Below are 26,694 nucleotides of genomic sequence, written 5' to 3' on the forward strand. Positions count from 1 at the left end.
TAAAGAATGTAAAACACAAGGTCGATGGAGAAGAAACAACTGTAGGCAAAGAAACACAAAAGGAATTAGATGCAGAGATCAGTATATAGACATTGAAGGACTACCGTTCTCCAAATATAAAGACAAGTACTTGTATTTTCCTGATGTAAAGTCTCAAGCGACTACATGCAATATTCTACTGTGACTGTAATCGTAAAAACAACAGAAACTTATCTACTCAAAGGGAACACAGTACCCTATTCAAATAGAACCATCTGTGCAAAGGTTTACAAGCTTATACGTTTTCTGCTTTTGGGCCTTTTGATATATTGATTAGCTTGGTTGAGTTCCAGGTAAAGTAAAAGATCATGAAAACCCATGTGTCCATAATGGTAATAAAAGTAAAAACATATTGTTTTTTCAACATAATTTGCAATCCTTACCTTCTCCATGACCCTGTCAATTTGGCGATTTTGTGTGTCAATCTCGTTGCCCATATCAACAGCCATGTGACGAAGATTCCTAATGATACCACCGACCTGTTCGAGGTTCTCGTCCATTTCAGTTTCCCTGGCATCATTTGTCACTCTAAAAAAAGATATCACCACTGTGATAAACAACTGTATTTTTGCAATAACACATGAAACTCAAAGACATAAAGTGTACTTGATACTATTGTACGTTCTGGTGTTGGGTGTTTGCTTCCTGCTCCCACTACCCTTGAAGACTTATCCACCCACATTTCTTTGTATTAGGATTCAGACCTGCTGAAATTAGATAGGATTTGGTAATATCTGCTGTGTTTTCGGTTCATCTTGATTGTATATAGGCACAGCTTCTTGAGGATAGTGTTGCAGATTATTACCACTAGAGACGAAATGTCAATGACTATCCCGCATCAACTCATGACCCACATTTGATAAGGCCCCTTCATGGACTGATGGACTTACCAATTGATGTGGCTTTTGTAATGTATTCTATTTGCTTGGCCTTCCATGTATTGAAAAAAACATTTATCACTGTCTGATTACGTATTACAAAACAAATTGTGTTATAATATATTATATACACTTGGCACAGAGTGCATCTTAGTATATATTTCAAAAACGTTTCTCTCCTTATAAATTCATTTGTGTAGATTGGATTCATTGAGACCAATCCTTTGATTTAAATATATAATCACTGTAAAATTATTTATTCAATAGCCACCTTGTATATGTTATCCTTGCATAAATAGCACTCAATGTCCTATGAACCTTAGGACACAGATATTAGTATACCAGAAGGAGGTGCTGGTGTGTGCATTGCTGTTTCTGGAAAAATATAATGGGCATGCTCAAAATTAGCATTAAGCTTTACTGCTTGAGCAAGCATATGCATGAGTGTTCCAAATCTCTATGTCAATGCAGACATCATACCACTAGCGAGTTTTGCACACCATCCTTAGAATGAGCCTTTCGGACCGCCAACCTCATAGATGGGATCAGCCTGAAGGACATATGCACTGAAAAACATGCTTATTGGTAATTATAATGGTCAGGTGCACAGATGACCTGCATGTACTTATGTGGGAAATGAGTGCTTTTTTGTGATTCACTTACAGTAACATAGGTATATGGACTCTACCCCAACTTTGTGAATTGAATTCCTAAATTTCTTTAATTTCTAAACTTGCCTACTGTAGAAACTGCAAGGAAGAGCACTTATTTGTTCTTGTTGGATGTAAATAAGTAATTTCCTGTGCTTGTCACAAGAGGTTTAAAGGCTATTTGGCGAAAACATACATTTAGATTGGAGAAAGTCAAAAAATAAATCAAAAGAGATACTATAGGTTAATATAAACAAAGTAAGGAGTAAGAAGGAGCAGACGCAGTCGGTAGTGTTAGTACCTGCCAGGCGGTGACGTGGGGAGGGGCAGGGTGGGGGGTAGTAATCTATGGATTACGGAGGTTTACAGGTAAGTAAACATATAAATAAATAAAACAAATTTCGTTGCGCGCAAAGCATCGCATTTAGGGATACAGTGTGCACAACGAAATTCGTTGTATTTACTTATATGTCTACTTACCTGTAAACTTCCGAAATCCATAGATTGCTACCTCCCACCCTGCCCCTCCCCACATCACCGCCCGGCGGGTACTCCCAATACCGACCGCGGCTGAGAAGGAGCCAGTTATATGAAAATAGGCTAGGCCCTGGTGAGCACATCAAACCCTAGACCAGCTAATGTTATATGATGTTTAATGAATTAATTGACTCATTTATAAGTTAAAAAAAGGTTGTCAACTAACTTCACCAAGCCAAGGAGAAGTGTCCGCTGGGTCACCAGGCCATACCATAGGGAGGCAGTATGTTCTTTACCCATAACAGTCCGCCGCCAGAAAATCACAATTGTCTATCTCCTTGTAATGTGAAACATGTACTAAATCTTAATAATATCATGCAAAGTATTATCAGATGTACAAACTGTACATTGAATAATCAACACCTGTAACAGGAACATAGGAGCAGGAAAATGAATGAAGATAATCACGCGGGAATCTTGGCACGCGTGGGGGCTTTGTCTTACTTGAATCCCTAGTCTCAAGTAATAGCTCATTGTATTCCACTAAGCATAAGACAGGTACAATAAATGCAGGGTATCCTGTTTATATGTCTGTAACTGTGTGATAGGATAAACACGTTAAGGTTTGGCTTTATCAACAAATCACACAGTATAAAATCTAGAGAAAATTGATTCTAATGTGTTTGTACTGCGTACTGGGTAAGGAAGAGTGATAGCTGATCTTGTTACATATTATTAAAATAAAAATTGGATTCGATGAAGCTCAACATCTGTTTGTTCCATTCATTATACAGTGCCTGTTATATCTGTCAGCCAGGAGGCCTACTGGAAACATTCTGATTCCAACAGCAGTTGTTTCCTTTCAATACAAGAGAATTTGCTCTCGTAGTAAAACTCTCAATGGACAAACCTTTGCCTAATTCATTGCTTCCCCAAGGACTCGGGTTGCTTTTGGGATTGGCGTAACGGCCAGACGTTGGCAACTTAACACTGCTGCAGCGAAGCCCAAAAACCATGATAACGCACAGCTAGTTCTTGTTTGGGTTTATTTGAAAAGTTAAACAAATTAATAAGACATGCTAGTTTGTTACATCACTGGCACAGCTGAAATTATGTTTTTAAACAACTACTGGTAAAATAGAAAAACATATTTATTCTTCTGGGGCAGTGAAGGCAGAGAGGCATGATTACTAGAAAATAATGATGCTTTCCAGCAGCTGTGTCTGTTTTCAGCATGAAGAATCTGTCTTTATGTAGAGTTATCTGTATCAGATCCTCATGGAAAGTCGTCCACCCCAAATCTCTTTCCACCTCACTCCTTGATTTAGGGAAAGGAGAGCCTGAAACGTCCTCAAACATTTCTATATCGCTAGGGATTTGTCAGGCACCACTTCTATGTTAGTGGAATTATACTGAAAATCTCTCACAGGAGTCTGACTGAACCTTGCTTTCCTACTCAGGGGCCAACATTTGACTTTCATGTAGCTTTGGGAGTGTCTGGTATTCACATTTTGGGTAAAAGCTTAAATCTTTACCAGCTGTGACAGCAAGTGAGTGCGGAGATGGCCATGCCTCATTCTACCTCTTTCTTCACCGCCTGTACTTCGGAAGTGTAGAAGCATGCCACCTGCCAACCATTTCAACTGAAGCAGCTGTCCTCGAGGACGCTGGGCTGTACCAAGAACTAGGAGGCAAAGGACGACTGGCCAGATCCCTCATGACAGCCGTGCCTACTACCATATCACAACCAAGCACGGCTTCAGAGCCAAGGTATGCTGGATGAGACATGGAGCCAAATGGCAGAAAGCATGAGCATCTGAAGCAGGATCTAAGGCTGCACGGAGGCTGGAGGGAAACCTGGGCAGGAGATAGAGCTGTTTTGAAGGCTAATAAAGAGGCTTAGGATAGGAGGGAGTATCTAATGCCACTTCTCTCATCTCACATCCCTAGATGGCCGGAGGTCACTAAATATCAGGCAGCTCTCTAGGTAAAAGAAGGAATACAGAAAAAAGTGGGTATGAGTATGGATAAGAAAGCTATGGCAACCCAGAAGCCGAGGCTACCTCATGTCTCGCCCCATTTGACTCTGCATATTCAGTTCATCCATTTATCTTGGTGAGGCTAACACTATAAATGCCTCTAATTCTAACTATTAGTATTAACTGCTTAATAGTGCCTCCAATGGGGTGGTTGTCCGTTGCTCCTCTGTTGTTCCTGGGTAGATTCTGTATTCTTCTCCTTCTTAGTTTAACACAGCCTCCAAAGGGTAGCTCCTCTGTTGGTTTCAAGTATATTCCTTATTATTACTGTTTCCATGTATTTCTATCTATTTTCACAAATATGGCATGAACAACTGTGCACCGATGATTTTCTAACTAGATCACAAATAGTATGATAACTAACACATCTATGCTTCACAATTTTACTACATGAATATACCATCTAAATACAGACCTGGCACAAAATTGTCATAAAATTTGCGTGATAAAAAATTGCTATAATATGTTTGACATTTAATACACACATAATGATTAATTGTAACCATAATGCTTGACTAAATCACTGGCACTGGGATCGCAAGAAGTAGCATGGTATGTGTTTGAAAAGCACTTTAGTACCTCATCGAGGGTACTAAGCACTAAATTAATACCAATATTGGTTGGTTTTGCATTGATCACTCAGTGCAAATATTGTTTTTGCATTTGAAGGGTGACATATATATGTCACACCAAAATAGTACTGGCAGCAATGTAACCTATGTTACCCGTAACAGTGGGTGCAAAACTGTGCTGTAACTAGTGTAATCGATTAACTCTGGCCTTATTTATAAGACCTCCCCCCCTAACTTCGAAAAATGCACAAAAAAAGATATATGGCAATTAAGGGAATTCAGCCTTCCTTTTGTACCTGATTCTGGCTTTAGGTCTGGGGTCTGAGTTAACAATCTGCTAAAATTTGTACTGTGCCACAATGAAATGTGAACAACTAAGAATGTAAAAAAAACTAACAGTCAAAGGCCTGATTTTGAATTTAGCTAATGGGTTACTCCATCATAAACATGTAGGATATCCTGTCCACTGTGTTACAAGTGCATTTGTTCCAATGGCACTTGTCACATGGCAGACGGGATATCCAGCTGTGCACCACAATCTAACTCAGGTCTTAAGTTTTCACTGGAATTCCTTCATTTAAAATTCTTGGGGACACAATAAACTAGTAATAATATTTGAGGACTCATTGGAGATGGTTACATTTTACAGGTGAGTGAAGAGGGCTAGATCAATTATCTTTAAAGTTCTGGAAATTACTGTTTCACTAATTTGATGAAGTCACATATCAAATACTAGAGCAATCGGCAACATAAATTATATAGGAACGCCTTGAAGCAGGAAAATGCATTAACAAGTTTATGGCATGTAAACCGAGCTAAAAACAAATCATAGCCTTTATAAACAAATACACACTTGGTAGATTAGGGGCTATGTCTTAAATTAATAATCACAACTAGTAAAATATGTGGGATCATGTTACACATTATTCGCTTTGTTGGGGGAAAGTGATATTTTGTACTACTTCAGCAAGCACTACGCTGTTATGTATCACCCTCTACGCCAGAGCGTGCAGCAAAAACAGCTTATCATCTTCAAATGCTTGCCACTTTATGTGAGGATCACTAGCACACCAGATGAGCATCAGAGGTTCTCTAATTGTCCTGTGAATCACAGAGCATCACTGCACCACGATGGGTGTCATGAGATAGTCTCATCTGGCAATGTAAGTTCGACATATGTAAGGTACATGGTCTAACAGTGTACACACCACTAGACAACGCTTGTTTGACTGAGATACCATCCCGTGCGAATGAGCGTATCTGGTGAGGGCCAAAGATATGTACCAGGTTAGGAGAAGAGAAATAACCCCTTCCTAAACTCAAGCTATTATCTGATGAGTGAAAATATCAAGAGGGAATCGAGAAGAAAGAAATAATAGTTTCCCACTCTGCTTCCCAAACTGTAGCTTCAAATATCAAAAAGAATGGGGAAACCAAGAATCACATATGGAGTTTCTCTTGAATATTATTGTGCATTTTTTTAAGACCCTCAACAGCTACTTTTGGTCAGTGGCATGGTATCCCCACTGGCGTACTAGTAACCAATAGCTTCATCATTAGGTCTTCAATCCACCAGGAGGGGATCCGTTAGACACAAAAAATAGTGATCAAAAATTACCTTATGTCCAAGAGAAAAAATTATTTATTAAAACCAGGGCATGGGTAAGGTGAAAAAAAGGAGGAAATGTGTATAGGGGAGTAGTTGACCCTCACATCTATACAAAAATTTGATCAACATGTTTCAGTCTACTTGCGCCCACGTGGGTCAATGGCTTTCGTCAAGACCATGAGAATTGCTTGGATCCTGGTTGCAGGCCAGTAGGGTCACTTTCCCCTGGCGATGGATATGACAGATGTACTCTCTCTTTCTGCCGAAAGTAGGTAACAGTGAGCTCATTGTATTATGGGACTGATGTGCATAACTGTACTGTGGTACAAGATGTTCCATTTGATGAAAAATGCCAATAAAAACTATACTTACAAAAAAAAAAAAAACAGTGAGCTCATTGATCGGGTACACTTGTTTTACAAAAGTATATGCAATGGTGACAATGAGGACAGTACAAATTAATACTAGTATGCTCCATCCATCTTCTTTTCTTTTTGCTTTTGTCACCGTAAGTGGGAAGGGTTTGCCCAGATGTGGGTTCCATGCTCATTGTGCCAGTGAATTCAAGCTAGTCTGGCTGATATGGGGTGATACCCTGAAACCGGTCAGAGGGTGCTTGTTTACAGTCCAGGGAGGAACTGGACGGGCAGCTCGGACTGGAACATTCCCATGGTGAGCAGGGTCAATACTGATTTGCATATGGCTGGATGAAAACTGGGGTGGCGTTGTGCGCAAAAAACAATGGATTAAACCTAGATCTGTGACTGGTGATGAATGTTTGATTTCTTCAGCATTCCGTCTATCAACTGTTCTTTTTCAGTTTGTTACCCTAAGTGGGGAGGGTATACCCAGACGTGGGTCCCGTGCTCACTGTGACAATGGATTTAAGCTTGCCTGGATGATGTGGGGTGATATCCTGAAACTGGTCCCAGGAATGCTTGTTTTCAGACCAGGGTAGGACCTGCCTTGTCAGTTCAGGCTGGACTGTTTCCATGGGGCGCAGGGTCAAAACTGATTTGCATATGGCTGGGTACAAACTGGGGTGGTGTTGTGAGCAAATAAATTATGGATTAAACCTAGATCTGTGACTTGGGGTGAAGGTTTGATTTGTTCAGCATAATGTCCATTATCTGTTCATTTTGCTTTTGTGAAATCCTTGGTGGCATACATTTCAAAGAAGGCACCCAGGATTGTTTGTCAATGCCATCAAAGTTACCATTCTGGAACTATCTATCTGCATCTACCTCACTGCCTTTGTTCTCTACGTGACTTCTGTTTGCGCTGTCCCCCTCATTCAGAGTTTAAATCGTTATCAGAATGGAGAATCACTGAGGGTAACTGAAAGCTTCAATTTGTCGTCTGTTGTTTCAAGTGACAACTGGCTCTAACCAATAACTTAGACATGGCCTGGCTCTGAGTTTGGGGCAAGTTTTCAGTAAACAAGCATTCCAATAATACAGAGAGGCAGTGCATTGCATTGATTCATGTTGTGTTATGATATTTAATTATTTAAAAAATGGTGGTTTACTATCTTAATAGGTGTTACATTCCTTCATATGGAGTGAAAATAAGAAATGTATGTTTATTAATAGTAATGATCTTACAAATGAGACTCCTGCAGCACTCGTTAATCTTGGAGTCCTAAATATACAGTATGAAATTCACTTGAAGGTCATAATCCCAAAAATACACAAATTATACTTCACAACTACAAATTATTAATATTAATTAAGAAATTAGAAATAATTTCAAATGTATTAATTATATTCTGACATTAAAAATTAATCTTCTTCATAGCACTGCACTGCACTTAATCATGCACGTCTATTCAGCATAACATTGACTCCAGGATTGCTGCAGTTGTTCCAATACTGAATGCTTGGCAGCATTTATTAATATGTTAAGGAAAATCCCTTTTTGCAATTATATTCAAATCAAAATTTGGTCCTACATGGTGGGAAGCACACAGTGGCATCTTAAGGATGTTTGAGGCCCTAGGCAAAACGTATTCTGAGGCCAACTATTCGGAAGAACTTTTAATATTTTTTAAGCATTGTCACCTAATTCAAACCCTTCTATTGCCAAACATATATTTAATTACACATTATGCTTTTTAGAAACAAAGAGGAAAGAGAGACATAAGTGAGATAGTGAACAAACGGTGAGATAAATTAAGAGGTTGGGTAATACCAGAGAGAGGGCGGGTGGCGTAGCGAGATAAGAGGTAATGAGAAAGATGTGTAGTAGAGATAGAAATGAGGTTGAGGAGAGGGGAGATAGAGAATTATGAGGTAGAAAGGCAGCTGAGGCAGACAGATAGAGAGGTGACAATTACAGAGTGACAGAGAGAGATAGAGAGGCAAGGTAAAGAGAGATGTGAGTTTGAAAGAGGTGAAAGAGAAGTAGGAGAGCTAAAGAGAGGTAAAATGGAAAATAGAACTGAGGAACAGTGAAATGTATGAGGTAGAGAGAGTTGAGGTACAGATTGGGGTTAGAGGGTTAGAGATGTAGGGGTAGGCAGACAGAGGCAAAGAGAAAGGTAAGGTTGTAAGACGTGAATTCAGAAAAATGAGACTGAGGGAAAGGGTGTATATACATGGAGATATAGAGACAGACAGAGTAAGAGATGGGTTAAATAGCAGCTGCGGCCGTTAGTGGGAGTAACGTCCAGGCAGTGACGTGGGGAGGGGGAGGGGCAGGGTGGGGGGTAGTAATGTATGGATTACGGACTTTAAAAGGTAAGTAAACATAAAAATAAATAAAACAAATTTCGTTGCACACACTGCATTACCAAATACGATGCAGTGTGTGCAATGAAATTCGTTTTATTTATTTTTATGTTTACTTACCTTTTAAAGTCCGTAATCCATACATTACTACCCCCCACCCTGCCCCTCCCCCTCCCCACGTCACCGCCCGGCCTGTACTCCCCCTACCGGCCGCGGCAGTTAAATAGAAAAGGTGATATGAAGTAAGAAAAGAGAGACAAAAAGATTATTTGTTAGTTTGGTTGCTACTAACTGCAAAAGAGTATCAGGGTTATGACTGAGCACCTGGGAATGTCAAGCTAACAAATTAATAACGTGTCTTTCTCTATACACACAGTTATCACTCTATGTGGGGGACTCAGAAAGATGGGGACACTGTGCATTTGGTCATTTTGAGGAAACTCCTTAGAACAGCTTTGTTTGACTTGGCCCTATCTGCAGGGTCACCCCCAAACATTTTGCCTTCACCCCTCCTGTTTTGCAAAATTAATTTTTGTTGGCTTCAGGACCCTGTACCCTTTACCACTGCTAACCAGTGCTAAAGTGATTGTGTTCTCTCCTTTAAACATGGTAAAATCGGCTTACACCCAATTGGCACATTTGATTTACTTGTAAGTCCCTAGTAAAGTGGTATTGAATGCACCTAGGTCCTGTAATTTAAATACTACTAGTGAGCATTGAACACTTATTGTGCCACCTACTTAAGTAGCCTTTTAAACATGTCTCAGACTTTCCATTGCAGGCATGTGTGCAGGTTTAAATTACCATTTTGACCTGACAAAAGAAACCTTTTGCCAGGCCTAACCCTTCCTTTTTAATACATATATGTTCCCCCTAGGCTAGGTCCTACACAGCCCTTAGGCCAGGGAACGTTATGTTTAAAAATGTGGAAATATAGTGTTAACTTTTCTATCTCCAGGTAGTGAAAAACTCTCAAATTAATTTGTCACCATTACAAGCCTACATCTCCAATATGATAACATTGGGTTACCTCATTACATTGATTAAGTGATAACTTTTGATTGGGAGAAGGTAGGAAGATCATGTTTGGTGTCTGAGGATTTGCAATTTAACCCCACTTAAATGGTAAAGTCAGATTTTCAGTACCAGTTCTGAAACTGCAATTTTTACAAAGTTGGCATTTTCTTGTCCTAACCATGTGGTGCCTGCTGCCTGTTTCCTGTGACACATGACTAGGTGTAGTTGGCAGTTGGTTTTTAAGTATTCCTTATAGGGGCAGATATGTCACCTGCCAATCTTGCACTTCAAAGGCACTGTCTCAGCTCACACACAAAGGAGTTCACACTAGCCTATTGTGCCCACCTACAGACTGAGACCAGGGCAGGAAGGCAGGAAATTTCAGACATATCTGTAGGGGAAACTCCAGCAGCTTCTCCCACTCCCATGAAAAGGGGACACTCATGCCCATTTTTTAGTACAGTCCTGGTCCTGTAGATATTAAAGAAGACGGACGCCCTGCTGACCTTGCTGCTTGAGGCCTGCCCTGCTTGCTGAGAAGACTGGACCTGAATCCTTCATCTCAGGCTTAAGTGACTACAAGGGTCAGCTGCCTGACCTCCTGTTCTGAGCTACAGGCTCCAAAAAATGCCCCTCATCCAACAACCTAGTTTCTCACAGGATCTGAATGCTGTACTGTTAGCTGGATTCTGGAATAATCATACATGCTAAACTATAAACAACAGCAACATTTGAAAGTATGCCAAATAAATAGTGGTGTCCTTTTTCACTACTACTGGCTTCAAAGTTCATTGGGCCACTGGCAGCCCTCCACAAGCATAGAGTCACAAAGGCTTGATGTTAGTTTGGCATAGAGTGAATATTTCATGGGACACATATGATGTGCTTCTGTACATCAAACATCAATGTATAAATCCAAACCTCTCCCAATGCATTCTATACAGTTTGCCTCATACTCCGAATTTATTTTAACATTTTAAACGAAAATCTCTTTCAACACTATATATAGGGCCCCAGCACAATAAATATTAAGGCTATTCACATATGGGGATATGAGAGATCTCTCTAAGAAATATCAAGATATATAAACACTGCCCTGTGCTGCATGATTAGTGATCGTGGCACTGTTATACAAAAAAATCCATACTTTTACAATAAATCATATTTTTGACTGATAACAGAGCAAATTGGAGATAGAATTTTGTAGTACCCTAACTGTCATGATTAGATTTGAGGCCAGAAATAAGCCTTTCAGGAATAGGCTTCAATGCACCCAAACACAGCTTAGGGACCTTTATATAGTCGGTGTAACCACAAAGAGGTCGTTGATTTTGAAATACAAAAGAAGTCAATGGAGCATGGGGCTATTGATTTATCTTGCCTAGCTTTACTATGCCTCATATGATCAGGGAATGTTCACCCTGCGGGTGGGGTTATAAATTATATGTCCTGCCTAGGTCTGCAATGTATTGGACAGTATGCCCTACATGAAGCGGCCATTATGACACATTGTTGCCGATGGCCCCCAGGTCGATGCCCCCAGTCGAGGGTTTTCAAAAGCAGAGTCAGCTGAGACTCAGTCATCAGAAACCTGTCAGTTCCCTACCTTTTAATGAGGCATGTTTACCTCTAATTTGGTGGCGAGGAAGAACCACGGAGTTATAGCTGTTTTCTTGTTTCATGAATGCTAAATGATGCCCTTAGTTCGCAAGATACAATTGATCTTTTGGCCCATTTTAGTTTATGACAGCATTTTTTCCCATTTGCTGTTAAAATGTCCCAGGATTATAGATGACCCTGCAAATTTATGTTTAAAACGTTGATTACTGGAGATCAAGATTCAAGTTCTTTATGGCGTTGAGCCTATGCAGACTAACTGATTAATATTGTACAACAAAGTTAGAAAATTATAAACTTACAAAAGCATTTAATGCTAAATATGTCAATGCATTTTTTCCATGTTGGTATAAAAAAAAATGCAAAAAAGGAAAAGCGGATCCAAAGATGTTGACTTTGTACTTATAAGTATCACTAATTACATAACAATAATGTAGTCAATTCCGAGCAGAATTTCAGATGTGTCAATTGGCTGCTGTTGATAGTTTTTTGGACGCCCAAGAAAAATATATCCAATAAGATTGCAACCACTTTTAAAAAGCATATATAAATTGTTCCGCCATTTGTGTCTCCTTTTCCATTCATATATTTGCCTGTGAGTTGCTCCTTACTATAGTAACTACCTGCATGAAGTGGAAGGACTATTTCTTTCGAGTTTTATAACATCTAATGGAAATTCCTCCAGTACCTACTGATCTGTGCCCAATTAACCTTTACTCTCAAATATGCACTGATTATGAAACTTCATTTTACAATGCATGCCTTTACCACGCAATATCTTTACCTCGCAATGCCTTTACCATACATGTCTTACCATACATGTACCTTTAACAAACATGCCTTTACAGAGAAAGGTAAGTCTATATAAGGTAAGTGAACCACCTTCTTGTTTAAATATGTGTGTGTGTCTGTGAGATATATATATAATTTTCATTGTATTTATATAGCACTTACTAACCCTGACGTGGCGTTGAAACGTTTTCATTGATGAATCTATGTATGTATGCATTATTAAGAAGTAATTTTATTTTTTTAATTGGGAGAGGCACCTTAAACCCACCACGTGTTTTTTATTCCTGTACATTCAAATATTTTTTTAATTAGGGGATACGCCCCCAAACACTGCCCTTTTTTAAATTAGAATGAAAAAAAATCTTTTCTTTTTTGGGGAATCCCTTTTTTCTAAACTTTTCACCCTATTCCTTTACCCAGTCCTAAATCCTACAAATACTCTTACTACTCTATACCCTTACCCACCCCTAAACTCTAAAACACACTTACCATACAATACCCTAACGTACCAGTATAAATAAAAATCCATACTTTTCCAATAAATTCTATTTTTGACTGATAACAGAGCAAATTGGAGATAGTATTTTTTAGTGCCCTAACTGTCATGATTAGATTTGAGGCCAGAAATAAGCCTTTCAGGAATAGGATTCAATGCACCCAAACACAGCTTAGGGACCTTTATAAAGTTAGGTGTAACCACAAAGAGGTCGTTGATTTTGAAATACAAAAGAAGTCAATGGAGCATGGGGCTATTGATTTATCTAGCTTTGATTTTTTTTTTACCATACAATACCCTAACCTACCAGTATAAACACCCTTGCCACCCAAAACCCTTACCCATAGATAAACCCTAAATACACCATGACCACACTATACCTTAACCAATCCCTAAAAACCTAAAAACACCCTTACCACCCTATACCATTACTCACCCCAAAACTCCAAAAACACCCTTATCACACTATACCCAAACCATTCCCTAAACCCTAAAAACACCCTTGCCCCAATACCCTTCCTTACCTGTCCATATGCTCTAAAAAAACACTGTTACCACCCACTAACTTTAACCACCCCTAAACCCTAAAAACAACTTTACCATCCAACACTCTAGCCTACCCCTAAGCCCTACACAAACTCTTACCACCCTATACCCTTACCCACCGCATAATCCTAACAAACACCCTTACCACCCAATACCTTTACCCATGCATAAACCCTGAAAACATCCTTACCATCCAATACCCTATCTCACCCTAAGCCCTAAAACACTCCTGGCTCCCTATATCCTTACCTGCCCCTAAACCCTAAAAACAAATTTAATACCCAATACCATTACCTGCCCCTAAACCCTAAAAACACCTTTACCACCAAATACCTTTAACCACTCCAAACCTGGAAAATACCATTACCACCCTATACCTAACCCTAAAAAGACATTTGCCTCCCAATACCCTTACCCATCCCTAAACGCTAAACCTCCCTTACCATCCAAATACCCTTACCCACCCCTAAACCCAAAATGAAATTACATATGTATATAAACACACACACACTTGCCGCAAATATACTTACTTACCTTTAGTTGGAAAAGCATGCATGGAAAAGGTGTTGCGTGGTAAAGGCATTGCGTGGTAAAGGATGCGTGCAAAATGCCCCACTTTGTAAAGCTAGCATTGTAAATTCTGTCTCCCTGAATTGGTAGCCAGAAATGTTGCCTCTTCTCTTTCTGAAAATAAACTTAAAGGTTTACTATATGACCAGTTATATCAATAGTTCCTATACCACTATCTAATGCCCTTTCTGATTCCCTTAATGTAAATCCACAGCTATTCATACTCCTCGCCAGCACAATGGAGAAGTGTGGCTCAATGGTTAGAGCGGCAGACCCTGATGCAGAGGTCTAGCCCGGGACTAGGGTTCAATTCCCCTCCTCGGCGGGTCTTGGGCTCAAAATTCCACAGACCTGATTATTCTCGCCTCGATACCTATTCCAATCATGGAGTCCCACTCTGCAACTCTGGGCAATAGCTTGCTTAATCTCCACAACGGCCTCCACCATGGGGGTGCCCAGGAGTGGACACCTCACAGGGAAAGCCAGGATGGGTTCCATAGCGGTATTCGTACAAGCGCCTTGAGACACTTGCGGGTGAGTAGTGCGCTATACAAGTATCAATTTACATTTTACAAATAGGCCAAAATGCTATATACCCCCTTTCTAAGTTATCAGTTTCACTAGAAACACATAAATAACCCATCTGGAAATCTGTTTACTTTTTAAAATATACCACACCATTGACAAATTAAGATTGATGTGGTCATATGTGACCAGCATGTGGAATAACAGCATTTTCTTAATCCTGCATCCTGCTGGAAATCTGTCTCTTAAAAGAGCCCTATTAATATGTGGCATAAGCAATATTGAATCGACATGCACACACACCACAAATAAGGTCCATAAATATGCCTTACTGAATAAACACACAATAAAAATAAAGTCTATAAATATCCCTTACTTAATACGGCAATCTACAGCAGTAAACTTGAGCATGTTTATTGTCTCAATCAATCAGTGTAATTGGATGATAACTTTCCTTTCCAGAGCTCAGTCACTTGATTGGATGAGCCAAGCAGTGCACTCCCTGAATTCACTGAAGCTATTTAGTGGAAAAATATCCTTCATTTGTAGCTTTGTCCCTTCATGATTTAAGTCTTCAAGTTCTTGCACCATCTCTCGTAAATATGTCAATAACAGCAGAGAAAGAAGAAAGAAGTAGTGATAGCCAGCGGAAACTCACTTGCGGACAAAGCCACCGCTGATGTTCATTTCCTCACTCTCATCCACCACACGGGCTGGTTGGGTGGCTACGACGCCATCTTGATTGTTCCCCCAGGCCTTTTTGTACGCATCACTTGATTTTAGCCTGCACAGGAAAAAAGTGTGAAGAACAAGGCAGTACATCCAAGCAAATACTGCAAACAGCAATCCTCACTTGGTGGGCGGGGGGAAAAAAGAGACTGGTCTTGAATGAGGGTTACGTCTATTTTAAATTATATGTTCTATAACAACAGAAATATATAATTATAGAGAGGCCGTTCTAAATTATCCCTTGTCAATTAAGCACGTGGGAATTATGATGTCTGCATTGTATGCAAACATATATTTGATTAAGGAACACTGGGCAACATTTCGTATTTTTTCCAGTAATGCTTTTATATTTTAACACAAAACACAGAACATACTGGCAGACAAACATAAAACAAAACTGCCAAGACTAGCGTCTACATTACGTCACAGACACACTGGGACTCATGGAATTAATTTGCAAAACAGTACCATGTAAAGGTCCACATAGTAAATCAAATATACCTGCATCCAAGTTTCATAACATTTGCTATAAAATTACAGTTTAATTACGTGGATATTTGTTCTGTGTTTTGAATGCGTTTTCCCAAATCCGGAAGAGACAATAGAAAAGTAAAGTATTGACGTAATACAAATGTTGTTGCTTTTTTCCTGCATCCATGATTTTAGGAACATTTTAAGAAGATTGTTGTTCCAAGGTCTTCTGTAGAAGCCATTATCTAAGCTGTCAATTTCAGAATTAAATGTACAAAAAAGTAGTCAATGCCCCCCACATCTGGGCGTATTTGCATGCATTTATTTATGGTTTTTTTCTTCAAATGCATGCAGAAAACAACTACTTGTCAGCTTTGAACCGAAATGTCTTTAATGGACTGCAGTGTAATACATGGTTCCGTTTAAAATTAATTACATGGACATAGAGTAGGGATATATGTATGTAAAATGAAATTCGTTTCAAGTCTATCATTTGAAATGGATTGAAAACCATGCAAGAATAGACATCCAGGAATAATTTAATTGATCTAAATATTCTGTTCTATACAGAGATCTCACAGTGAGGACCATTCACTGCTGCCCAATGGTAACAAAATAGCGTTTATGTAGCCTCCCTCGTGGTCCTCCATGTCTATAAGAGCCCTGCTTCGAAAAGAGGAAACTGATAATTATTTGCTATCTGAGACTTTTGCCCACAAGAGAAAAAATAATATCAAGAAAGATGTGAAGGCTTACATTTGAATTACGTCCTTCAATGTCCCCTCTTTTACAAAACCATGGCACGTTATGGTCTAAGAACTCAGCCCAAATTTCTAAGCCCAAATGGATGGGCTTTGAAAAATGTTCATTGAGAACATCTATGTAATTGACACTTCTTTAACCGAAAATCCACCCATACACCATATTAATGTCAATCCACTGCCTGATAGGCACGCAGCTTTTTAAAAATAAACCTGAATGTTTTGTTTTTTAATTTTTGTTTTGAACTTTAAATGAACATGTCACATTTTGTACTGATTTTCCGTCAGGTTTACAAGTGCTAATGTATGAGAACAAAATAATTTCTGTGATCTTTTTGCATGCACAATCTTAATATTTCAACATTTCGGCCAGCACACTGTGTACCTAGCAAGGCAAAGTTTGGTTGACTGCAATTATGCATTTGCAACAACAGCCATTTCACAAATTGTTGAAGATCAACTATGAAGGCACTTCATTGACCTTCAAATGCAGTTGAATTTACAGAAAAAAACGAGAATACTAAGCTCTCTTTTCTTTTAACATTGCCATTGTATCCAGTTCAGGATTTACAATTGCAAAATTGTTACTGTTGTGAAATGTGACCGTGAAATGAGGTAAAATATTGATTGTTCATTGGCTACCAAACAATAGAGATTTTGATGAAATTAGATCAAATTTTTGGTACACGCTGCTTAAAATGTTGAAATATTGATCGATTGGAAGGTGGTCATCGTGCAGTTCGCACTGCAGTAAGCCTACGTTTGATGCATCTATTTCCAACTGAGAGTTGTCTACTCTATGAGATGAATGCATTGGAGCAAGAACTGATCTCTCTGCATGCCACATGCTCATCCTGCCAATGTGCCTAGCAGGGATGAGCTTCACAAGGCTTGGAAGGTGGCCTTGGGTGCTCAAAGATTCAGGCAGGCAGGCAGCACCTACTTGTTACATGGACAGGCACATAGACCACAGAATTTTCCTAGGTCCGACAAATTCTTTTCTGCTTCTTTCATGTCCTTATTGATTTGGTCCATGCCCTCTTCGATGCGCTCCAGTTGTTCTGATTAAACACAAGTATTTTATCCCCACAGAATGAAGGAAATGGAAAAGGACAAAGAAGAAAGACAAACTTCAGACATTCACTGTGACAAGAACTGGACACCACAGAGCAGAGTCGGCACCCAGTACCTACTTGTTACAAGGACATATGAAAAGACCACAGCATTTCCCTAAATCTTTTAAATTTTTCTCGGCCTCCTTCATGTCTTGGTTGATATGGTTCATGCCTTCTTCAACGCGATCGAGTTGTTCTGGTCAGGACAAAGGGATGATAGTGTGGAATGAATTTTGATCGTCTTAAACAGAATATGAAAATGACTATGTAAACTGAACTATAAAGCATTCCAATGCATTACCTAGCTGATGCATTGCTGTTGTGATGTATGCAGTTTGGATGCTGAATTTTGGTTCCCATTCTTTATGGATGATGGTTGAAAAGCATGCATAGAATATTTTGTAAGCCTGCTTGTGTGCACAATGCATAGGAGTTTACTTTATCTAGAACAAAAACTGTAATAAAATAGAAAACACCAACTCAGTTTTTCAGATGAGTATCCCACTGGTAAATGTTTAAAATTACAATACAGTTTCTATTGGTGGTTGAGAAATGTCTCATGTATTAATGTTTTTGTTCAGTTCAGAACAGATGAACAAGGATATTTTGACGTTAATGAGATGTGAGTTTCTTGAACTTTAGTTTGAAGATAAGATAATGATGAACAACTAATGAAATGATATGACACTGTCCCAAATAAATCATTCATGCCTATACTCCAAGATGTTTTTATAACAAGTACAAAATGGCCCTCCAATCAAACTACAGAACACTTACTAAAGTATTGCGATAAAAAAACATATGTGATATCATACGCTTCATTTATTTGTGTCATCCATGAAAATGAATCAAATAGTGGAATGTTCCCAAAATATGAGGTGCATTGAGAAGAACCACTCTGGCGACATAATCAGCATTCTAACTGACAGAGTGCAATTAGTAAAAAAAAAAGTAGGGGCCCCAGGTTGTTCTGAAGGTGAAAGACAGTGCTGCCCAGTGCTGTGGTTGTGGGAATACCAGGGCAGCCTTGTCTCAATTCCACATGATGCCTTTGCTTCTGGTTGTTTTTTATCCCAGCTTTCTCCCTTTCACAATGTATACTAATCTTTGTCTTCCTCCGGCATTCTCTTTTTTTCTGCCTTTCTCTCTCTTGCTCTGGGTCAAAGTACAATGACGAAAAATAAGGCCCACAGATGAGGGTCCATGCCCACCACCTGCAATCACCAACACAAATTAAGCTTGAATAGCCATCTTTAAATAGTTTGGGAAGAGGCAACACATTGGTTGTACTGAAACAGAAACAGAAGGAAGGCGATATTTAAAAATGAACGCATTTTTTTTTAACCACACTCTCACAAAGACTTCAGTAATACAGGGAACTCTTTGTGTTAGCCAGTCCACAGTGGCAACAAACAAAACATGCTGAAAATATTGTAAATAACTACAACTCTTGTGCTCTTTCCATTATGTTCAGATGGCAACCTGTAGTTATCTTGTGTACTGATGCTTTAACATAGCAGCACTTTTAGACCTCTGCGTTCTGTGGCATTAGCGGTTGACCAGTCCTCTATATCTTGCACCTCAAACCTCTTTAGTTCACCACTCTACACTTCTTGTTTCTCTAGCTCACACTTGCAGGATGCTTCTCAACTCATCTTTCTTTTTTTCACTGTTTTCTATTTCTGCCTCCTCCTTTCTATTTATTTCAGTTGAGCACATAAACTCTTTAATTCTATTTCATTGAACTGTAATGTGTTTACCCTTTTGATTTTGTTTTATTTCTTTTCATGGTAGCCGGCATTAAGCATGAGTTCCTGGGTTCCATTTTAGTCTTCTTTCTTCCTTCCCATTGGGTGATTTTGGTTGGTGTCCGAGTTTCTACATTACCTTGATAGTGAGGCTGAATTTCATTGGTCCTCTCACATGGCAATACATTTAAGACATCTGCATACATACACCTGCAGGCATCACGCCATATGCAAGCCAATCTGCGCCTTTCTGAACTCATGCTTGGTTCAGGGAACAATCCGCTGTTGGTTCTTCGAGTCTCATTGACAGGCTGCATATGACATACAGCAGGAGTCACTTCTAAATCTACAACCAATTAACCTTACCACATAAGCTATCCTTTACTTCCTGTGCTGACAGTCTAGAGGTGCCCCCTCTCCCTTTTCCACACCCGATACTTGTTCTTCTTATTTCCCTCCAGAGAAAACCTAAGAAACCTTTAAATCAGTAGTTATTATGTTATGTTGCACTCCTAAACACTATACTTTATTTGCTAGCATTATAGCAGACCAAAAATTGGACAGTTTATTTCTAACTAAAAATTGGCTACGCATACCTTAGATCACAAAGTTGCTCTTGCAGGCCCCACATACTTCAAGATCATCCACGTTGATCAGCAAACTAGGCTAGGTGGTGGTCTCCCCACCATGTTCAAGGAAAGTCATACTCTTTTAAAGCTTATCCTCGACATGTTTTCCTTGGCTTGTGATCAATGGCATGATCACCTCGACAAGTACCCTGATTTGTTTCTTTGTTTATCATTCTCCAGAACCTTGGACCAACTTAGAGCCACAGACTTTATTGTGCATTTGGTACTTCATTCATTCAAAATGTTGATGGTAGGTCATTTTTACCTTTAGGCTAATTAATCTGATTGACCCAAATGCCCTTACCATGATCAATTCCTAATCCTAATTGAGTCTTTCTCAAAAACTGAAAAGGCCTATATAAAAGGTGATTCATAAGCGTGATCTGGTTTTCTCTGTTCTAATGAGCTAACAGCGGGATGGATTCATTTGTCTTTACATTTAAGTTTCCTCTAAGAACTCTTTCCCTCAGCTGGGATGGTTAGAAACCTTTTAATTCATTAGCAAGCATAAATTAAGTATGAGCGCCAAATTCCCTTTCTACTTAGGTTCACTTTAATTCCTGGTTAACTGAAGAACTTGACTATGACGAACCAGTTAAATCTAGGAATCAGTAGCACTCATGATCTTCTGCTCCTTGATTTAACTCAAAGTTAGCTCTACACCTCATAATCCTTCCAAACCTGTAGCATCTTGACTACAGCAGCCAACTTTCATCCTTTCTTGAAAAAACTGTTTTTGCACCTCACACAGACTGGCTTCTTGCTATATTCTATCTTTCAGGCTTTACATCTGCCATAGAGCTGCCTATGGCATTGGACCTTCCTAGATTCATATACGGGAGTCTGCTCCTGTTCACCTGGTGTTCCAGCATGTCCCAAAGTACAAAAACCCTTCTTGGTCTTGATCTTTTTCCTAGCTGTTCTAAATACTGAATATCTCTTCCTCATTTGTTTATTTGGCGACTCGCAAGACGCTCAAAACCTGGACATTTACCACATTAGTACAACTACTCAATGTGCATTTGCAGATCCTACCCAGAACCTGGAACAGGACACCCTGCTCGGTAATCTTTGCACTTTCACATCTGTGCAAAAATAGACAACTTTTACAATTTTACAATTTTCCTTTTTGTTGCAAGAAAAATCCATAATTTGTTTCTGCGATGCATACTTCATTTTAAGATTCCTTGTGTGATAGCTTGCCCCTTTGCTGTTCGTTTGACAATGGAAAATGGTGTATCCAGAGATACTGAAACTCTTCAATTCTGCACATGCTGAAGATGTCCATTGAGTAAGTGAACCCCCATCCCCTACCATGCTGAGCTACTCCTATTTGCTGTAACTTGTTGCTGCATAGTCTTACATTATCAACAGCAAGCACAAAACAACTGCAGGGGTTGTTGGTGCTTACCTTTGTATCAGTGTAGAACATGAATACGGTGTAAGTGCTTACATAAATTGTTTGCGTTGTGTGAAACTCTGAGGCTATTTAAATGTTAGAAAAATGTTTTTCTGTCTTCCTTACACAAAATGAATGTGAACTCTACAATCTGAAATGATTAACCTTACTCATTGCTCTAGTGGTGGGAATGTCCGCAAGTGGGTTTGTCATACTAAAGTCCACCAGTGAATTCTTAACCCAATTTCTGATAGAAGACGATGCTTCAACACTTGGAAAAGCAAATTATTGGGAAGGTCTTTGGAATGGATACTTTTGTATCCCATTCTATACCCAGTTTCCTTACTGGCCATAATCATACTGCTGATCCTTCTACTCTCATTGAGACACATCTCATATTAAGCTAAAACCAAATAAAATAAAGCGATTCAATGGAATTTTATGGCAACAGTAGTTGGTCAGGGAATTTGCCACAGGCTCTTTAACTTGTTATGCATTTAGGCAGCCAAACACAAGAGAGAAGGACACAAGGTCCCACATTATTGATGTTCTAAAACAGAACTTCTGCAGACCTAAAATGCAGAATGCTAGATTTCTTATCGGTGTGGAATGACACTAACCTAAAACGTATACCATGAAATACACCAGGTCTTGACCCATAATTTGACCAATATACAGTATCCTATATATCAGTAGAAATCATCAATGATCAGATTGTACTCTATAAGATATATTAATTGACATGGTATACCTTTGGTATGTTCATATTTTTATCTGTTGAATTAAGAAATGGAGATTGGTTGGGTCACTGCGCCCTACATCTTCTTGTTTATGGGCTCATTCACGACTACAATGGCTATTCATGTAGAATTGTGATAGTATAACAACAAGTATGTTTCCAGGATTGGACCTAGGACTACTCCGCCTCCCTCCCATTTACACAGATTAGGCGCATGCTCTCCCTCAGAAGGACAGGCAGGAAGCATCCCAAATGCTGGTGGTGTCAACATGGCCAGAACAGGCTTGGTATCATCATTGCCACATAAATTCAGGTTTCTGAAATAATTCCCCAAGAAATCATGCTTATCGCTAACAGTCGTATTTTTCCATATCTTTAGATTCTGGACTGGTCCTTGTGTTTTTCTAGCAACCAAAGATGTTTATTCAAATAAAAAGAAACTCAATATTATTATCCCACAAAACTATATCACCATATGAGCTAAACATAAATCCTTTGAGCTAAAACAGAAATTGCATTGTTAAAATAGTCAAAGTAATCATTGTTTTTCATGACTAGAAGAATTTGCATAAACATGAATTGTATACCTTTCATTAATCCTTCCAATGCCCTTTGGGTATAGAACCCTGCCTTAATAAACAGGAGTTTTTGCCATAAGATGTTTGTACATAAGGTCCTAAATCAGGAAGGGATTAAGGTGCCTGATTTGTTCCACAAATCTGGGCAAAACAATGGGCAAGTTTACAAACATGCCAGTCAAGAGGATGCACATGCACAGCAGCACATCAGAAGTGAAACAGTTATGTAAAAATATATGTACTGTAATGACTGATAACTAGGGGTGGGAAATATATTCCTCTCCACCTGTGAAATTTGCAGAAGTTTGGCTACTCCCCATTACGCTTGTAATGTGGAGTTGCGGCCATATTCTACCAACAGCTGCATGGTTGAGTATTTTTTCCCAGGTTCTTGAAAACAATAAGTTGGCGAGCGAGATTTGGTATCCCCTAATGTGATTTTCAGTCACAATGAGGGCAACCAGAAAAAAAAAAGGTTGTTGTGGGCAGTCGCTACCATTCGCGGTCATAAAGCTGCCGCTCAAGAAGAAAATCTACTTGAGCGGCAGCAAAAAGAACTCGAGAAGCTGCGCAGTGTGGTGCCACTCGTGCTGATTTTTCAGTGTGGAACAAGCTCCTGGTGCTAAATCCCACGTCCAAAGCTTAACGTGCCTATTTCTGCAGTTCGCGGAAATCCGCAGAATCTCAGAGTTATTTTGTAACTCTGCAGAATTCCCCAGACTTTTACTCAATGCTTTCCGTCCCGGACTACTGATAGCTACATGAACAGGTTTAAATATATGTTGATCCCCTTTAGCAGTTGATGAGACTCCAGTTGTTCAATAACACTTACGTTAACATTATAGGGCTTGATTCACAAAGAAAGAAGTAAACCTGCACGTGTAGACTTACACCTATCTGTGAGTGTATATTTACTACTTTTTGGTTTACACAAACGTTTCCACGAATAAACATAGAACGCAGCATCACGAGCTCGCTGCACACTTAAAAGAGCTGCAGGAATCCCTTTGTGATTTCCTGGCAGGCATAAAAAGTGGAAAACGTGGCTGCAAACATAAAGTTTGTTTATTTCCTGATTACCTTTGACACATCATGTGTGCAGGCCATAGTGAAGATGCTCTCAGCGGAACTGGTTGAAGTATTCTTTGTTTGCTTTGTTACAAAAGCAAGATTTTAAAGCGAACCAAGTCATTGTTTTGGTGTTGATTTCTCAAATATTGAATCCATCGTTTTGAATTCACTTTTAATATCAGAATTAGCAAATTTCTCTTGCACCAATGAGCCAAAAAGAACGGTGGAGCTTAAAATGAGAATCCATGAAAAAATAAACACAGAAGACTACATTGAAATTAACAGACCTCTGGATAGAAAAGTATTCAAAAGGTATTTAGAGAGGGATAGATGTTACATTATTTTAGCGGATGCTGGGAAGATGGGATGATTGGTTAAAATGCCTGGATACAGGATAACTACTCACCATCATGGTGTCCTCTAATGATGATTTATGTACCAACTCCTATCGGATTTACTCTTCAGGGTGACAAAAAACATTAGTATAAAATTGGAAGCATCCCCTCAACCACTAAAGGTGATATGCTTCATCAGAAGGGTTGCCCCATCATGAGCATTAATCATGGTGCTCAGCAGGCTCCATGTGAGCTCTTGGAGATCTTTTATGCTGTTACGTTTTGCTCATTTTATACTATAAAGAACAAGAGTGTGTTTGTTGCTTCATTCTAAAGCTTTGTGATGCCCCATAAGTGAAATTGATAGTTCACTGAAAAAAGAGACTGTTTTATTGACTGAAGACCACAAGTCATAAACTAGGACAGAATTTTTTTACTCATTCCTCGACATATGTTGGTGCCTCAAATGCCTGGGACCGCTTGGTAACAGTATATGTTCCCATAAGGTTTATGCAACCAATACGAACTTCTCGTACGGATTTGAGGAATAATGTATAGTACCGGCCTTGCTGACTAGTAGAACTGCACTTTATCTACTCTGGACACTATTTTGCCTACGCAAATGTGAGGCCAAAAACCGAAGACCATGCGCAATTTGAGCACAAATTGTAACTTTTTTTAATTGCCTGCAAATGCTATTTGGAGGCAATTAAAGTCCAACAAGACCAAGGCCTCTGAGTGACAGCAGTTCAGAGCTATTTGTATGCAGCATGAAAGTATGTTTATTTGGAAAGAAGGATTTGTGTGGTCAACAGACTATCCTTTGTGCTCGCTGAGAGACGTAGCACCTTCCCACTTCATTTTTAATGCCCGAGAGAGATGTGCAGCTCTGAAACACAGTGGTGTGCTTCATCTCCGCAAAAGTGCCCACCATTTTGTATTGGAGCAGAGGGAAGAGAATGCACACAGAAGCTGAATAGCTGTGTTCCCAGTGTAATTAAGGCATGAACCAGCTTCAAGTTTTGCTCCCATGAATTTTCCACATGAACTTTGTTTTTAATAGCAATTTTAAGGAAAATAATGCCTGCCTGCCTACCATTGGCATTTTCCTGCCCCAAACGTATTTTCTTTCTTTTATTTCCTTCTGAAACATTGGTGTGACAGTTTGTTTTTCACTGTTGCACCTTGACTTTCATATTACTTTTCATTAATGTGCACCATTTTACTTGGAGGCAGCACCTTATGTTATTATTTTACCTCAAGCTAATTTCTCTGTGGAAGTCTAGGATAAGACAATACTTACATGTATTGTTACTGTGCCTTAAAAGTCTCCCCTTGTACATGGGTAGACTGACCAAACCTAAGTCACTCTTCAAACATTAGTCAATCAGAATTATTAAACATTCCTCTACAATCTCTCAGACTATCACAATGAAAAACCAGTGTTCTCCTTTATTTAAAGGCACTGCTTCTTCCTCCTCCTAATATAGCTCTTATGACATTAAATGAAGGGGCAGCATCAACTAAGTCTCTGCCCACTACGTTTGTGGTTGTCCTGTTGGAAGCGATTACGGCTCAGTGCCCCTACATGGAGAAAACTAACATCATATTACAACTTCTCAGCAACAGATAGTCGCACATGGAAGAAAGACTTTCCACAGTGGAACAGCAAATTACAAACTTCACTGAAACCTCACTCAAGGTAAATGCCCTTCAAACACATGTCCTCGCCCTTCAAAAACACGTTGAAGGCCTTGAAAATTGTAACAGAAGAAACAACCTACAAATCTACCGACTTCCTGAAGGTACAGAAGGCACAGACCCTATCAAACTTTTTAGATCCTTCCTTCCTAAACTACTTTGTCTACCAGCTGGACCTACACCAAATATTCAACCTGGTAACATACTAGGATGTCTGCCTACATCTGCCACTATATCTAAAAACCCTAGAGGTGTAATTCTTTATTTTCTAGAGTACACAGAACTGCTACAAGTCATCTCTGCAGCCAAACTGGTAAAATTAATCTTGTGGTCTGTTTATCATCTTTACTCTCCCAGCATTACGCTGAGGTTTCCACAGATGAAAAGATTTCTTAAACATGAGCCCATGGCATATAAAAAAGCCTTGAAAATTTTTCATAAACTCAAGTGCTCCTCTATGAGAGACTATTTCTCAAATAAGATCCAACTAGCGGGGAATTCAGCTAAAACTCTCTTTAAAATTGTTCATGAGTTCACTAAGCCTTCCACCACTGCCAGCACAGTGCTCCCTACTGCCGCTCTGTGCGCAGGACTGTCAGACTTGTTTCAGGATACAATCCACATACTATAGAGTGCATTCACAGCCTCAGCTCAAGATTTTATTATTAACATTGTACCCAAAAAAAGAAAATCAGCCTAATCCCAGGCCGAAAAACTTTTTGCAAATATCAAACAATCAGAACATTCTTGCTATACCTCTAGATCCCAGCAATGTTTACAACAACTTATTAATGCCAAACTTCAATTAAAAACACTATCCACTGTCATCGCATCCACATATTTACTTAAATCCAGTGACAAA

General features: G+C 39.2%; 1 protein-coding gene across 2 annotated transcripts in view; it reads right to left on the reverse strand.

Moving 5' to 3' along the window:
• The window catches only part of LOC144763695 (synaptosomal-associated protein 25), a 251,144-nt gene that overhangs the window by 34,569 nt on the left and 189,881 nt on the right, over nucleotides 1-26,694 (reverse strand). The window contains exons 5-7 of one of the 2 annotated variants that reach the window (XM_078649531.1): nucleotides 17,461-17,578; nucleotides 15,215-15,340; nucleotides 423-567 (exon numbers count right to left, since the gene is read on the reverse strand). In XM_078649531.1, coding sequence (XP_078505657.1) covers nucleotides 423-567; nucleotides 15,215-15,340; nucleotides 17,461-17,578 — 389 coding nt within the window. Of the gene's footprint in view, nucleotides 1-422; nucleotides 568-15,214; nucleotides 15,341-17,460; nucleotides 17,579-17,710; nucleotides 17,829-26,694 lie in introns of both variants that reach the window. The other variant, XM_078649532.1, reaches the window with a different exon arrangement.

Source organism: Lissotriton helveticus, chromosome 6, assembly GCF_964261635.1.
Source record: "Lissotriton helveticus chromosome 6, aLisHel1.1, whole genome shotgun sequence".
In the NCBI taxonomy this organism is placed as follows: domain Eukaryota; kingdom Metazoa; phylum Chordata; class Amphibia; order Caudata; family Salamandridae; genus Lissotriton; species Lissotriton helveticus.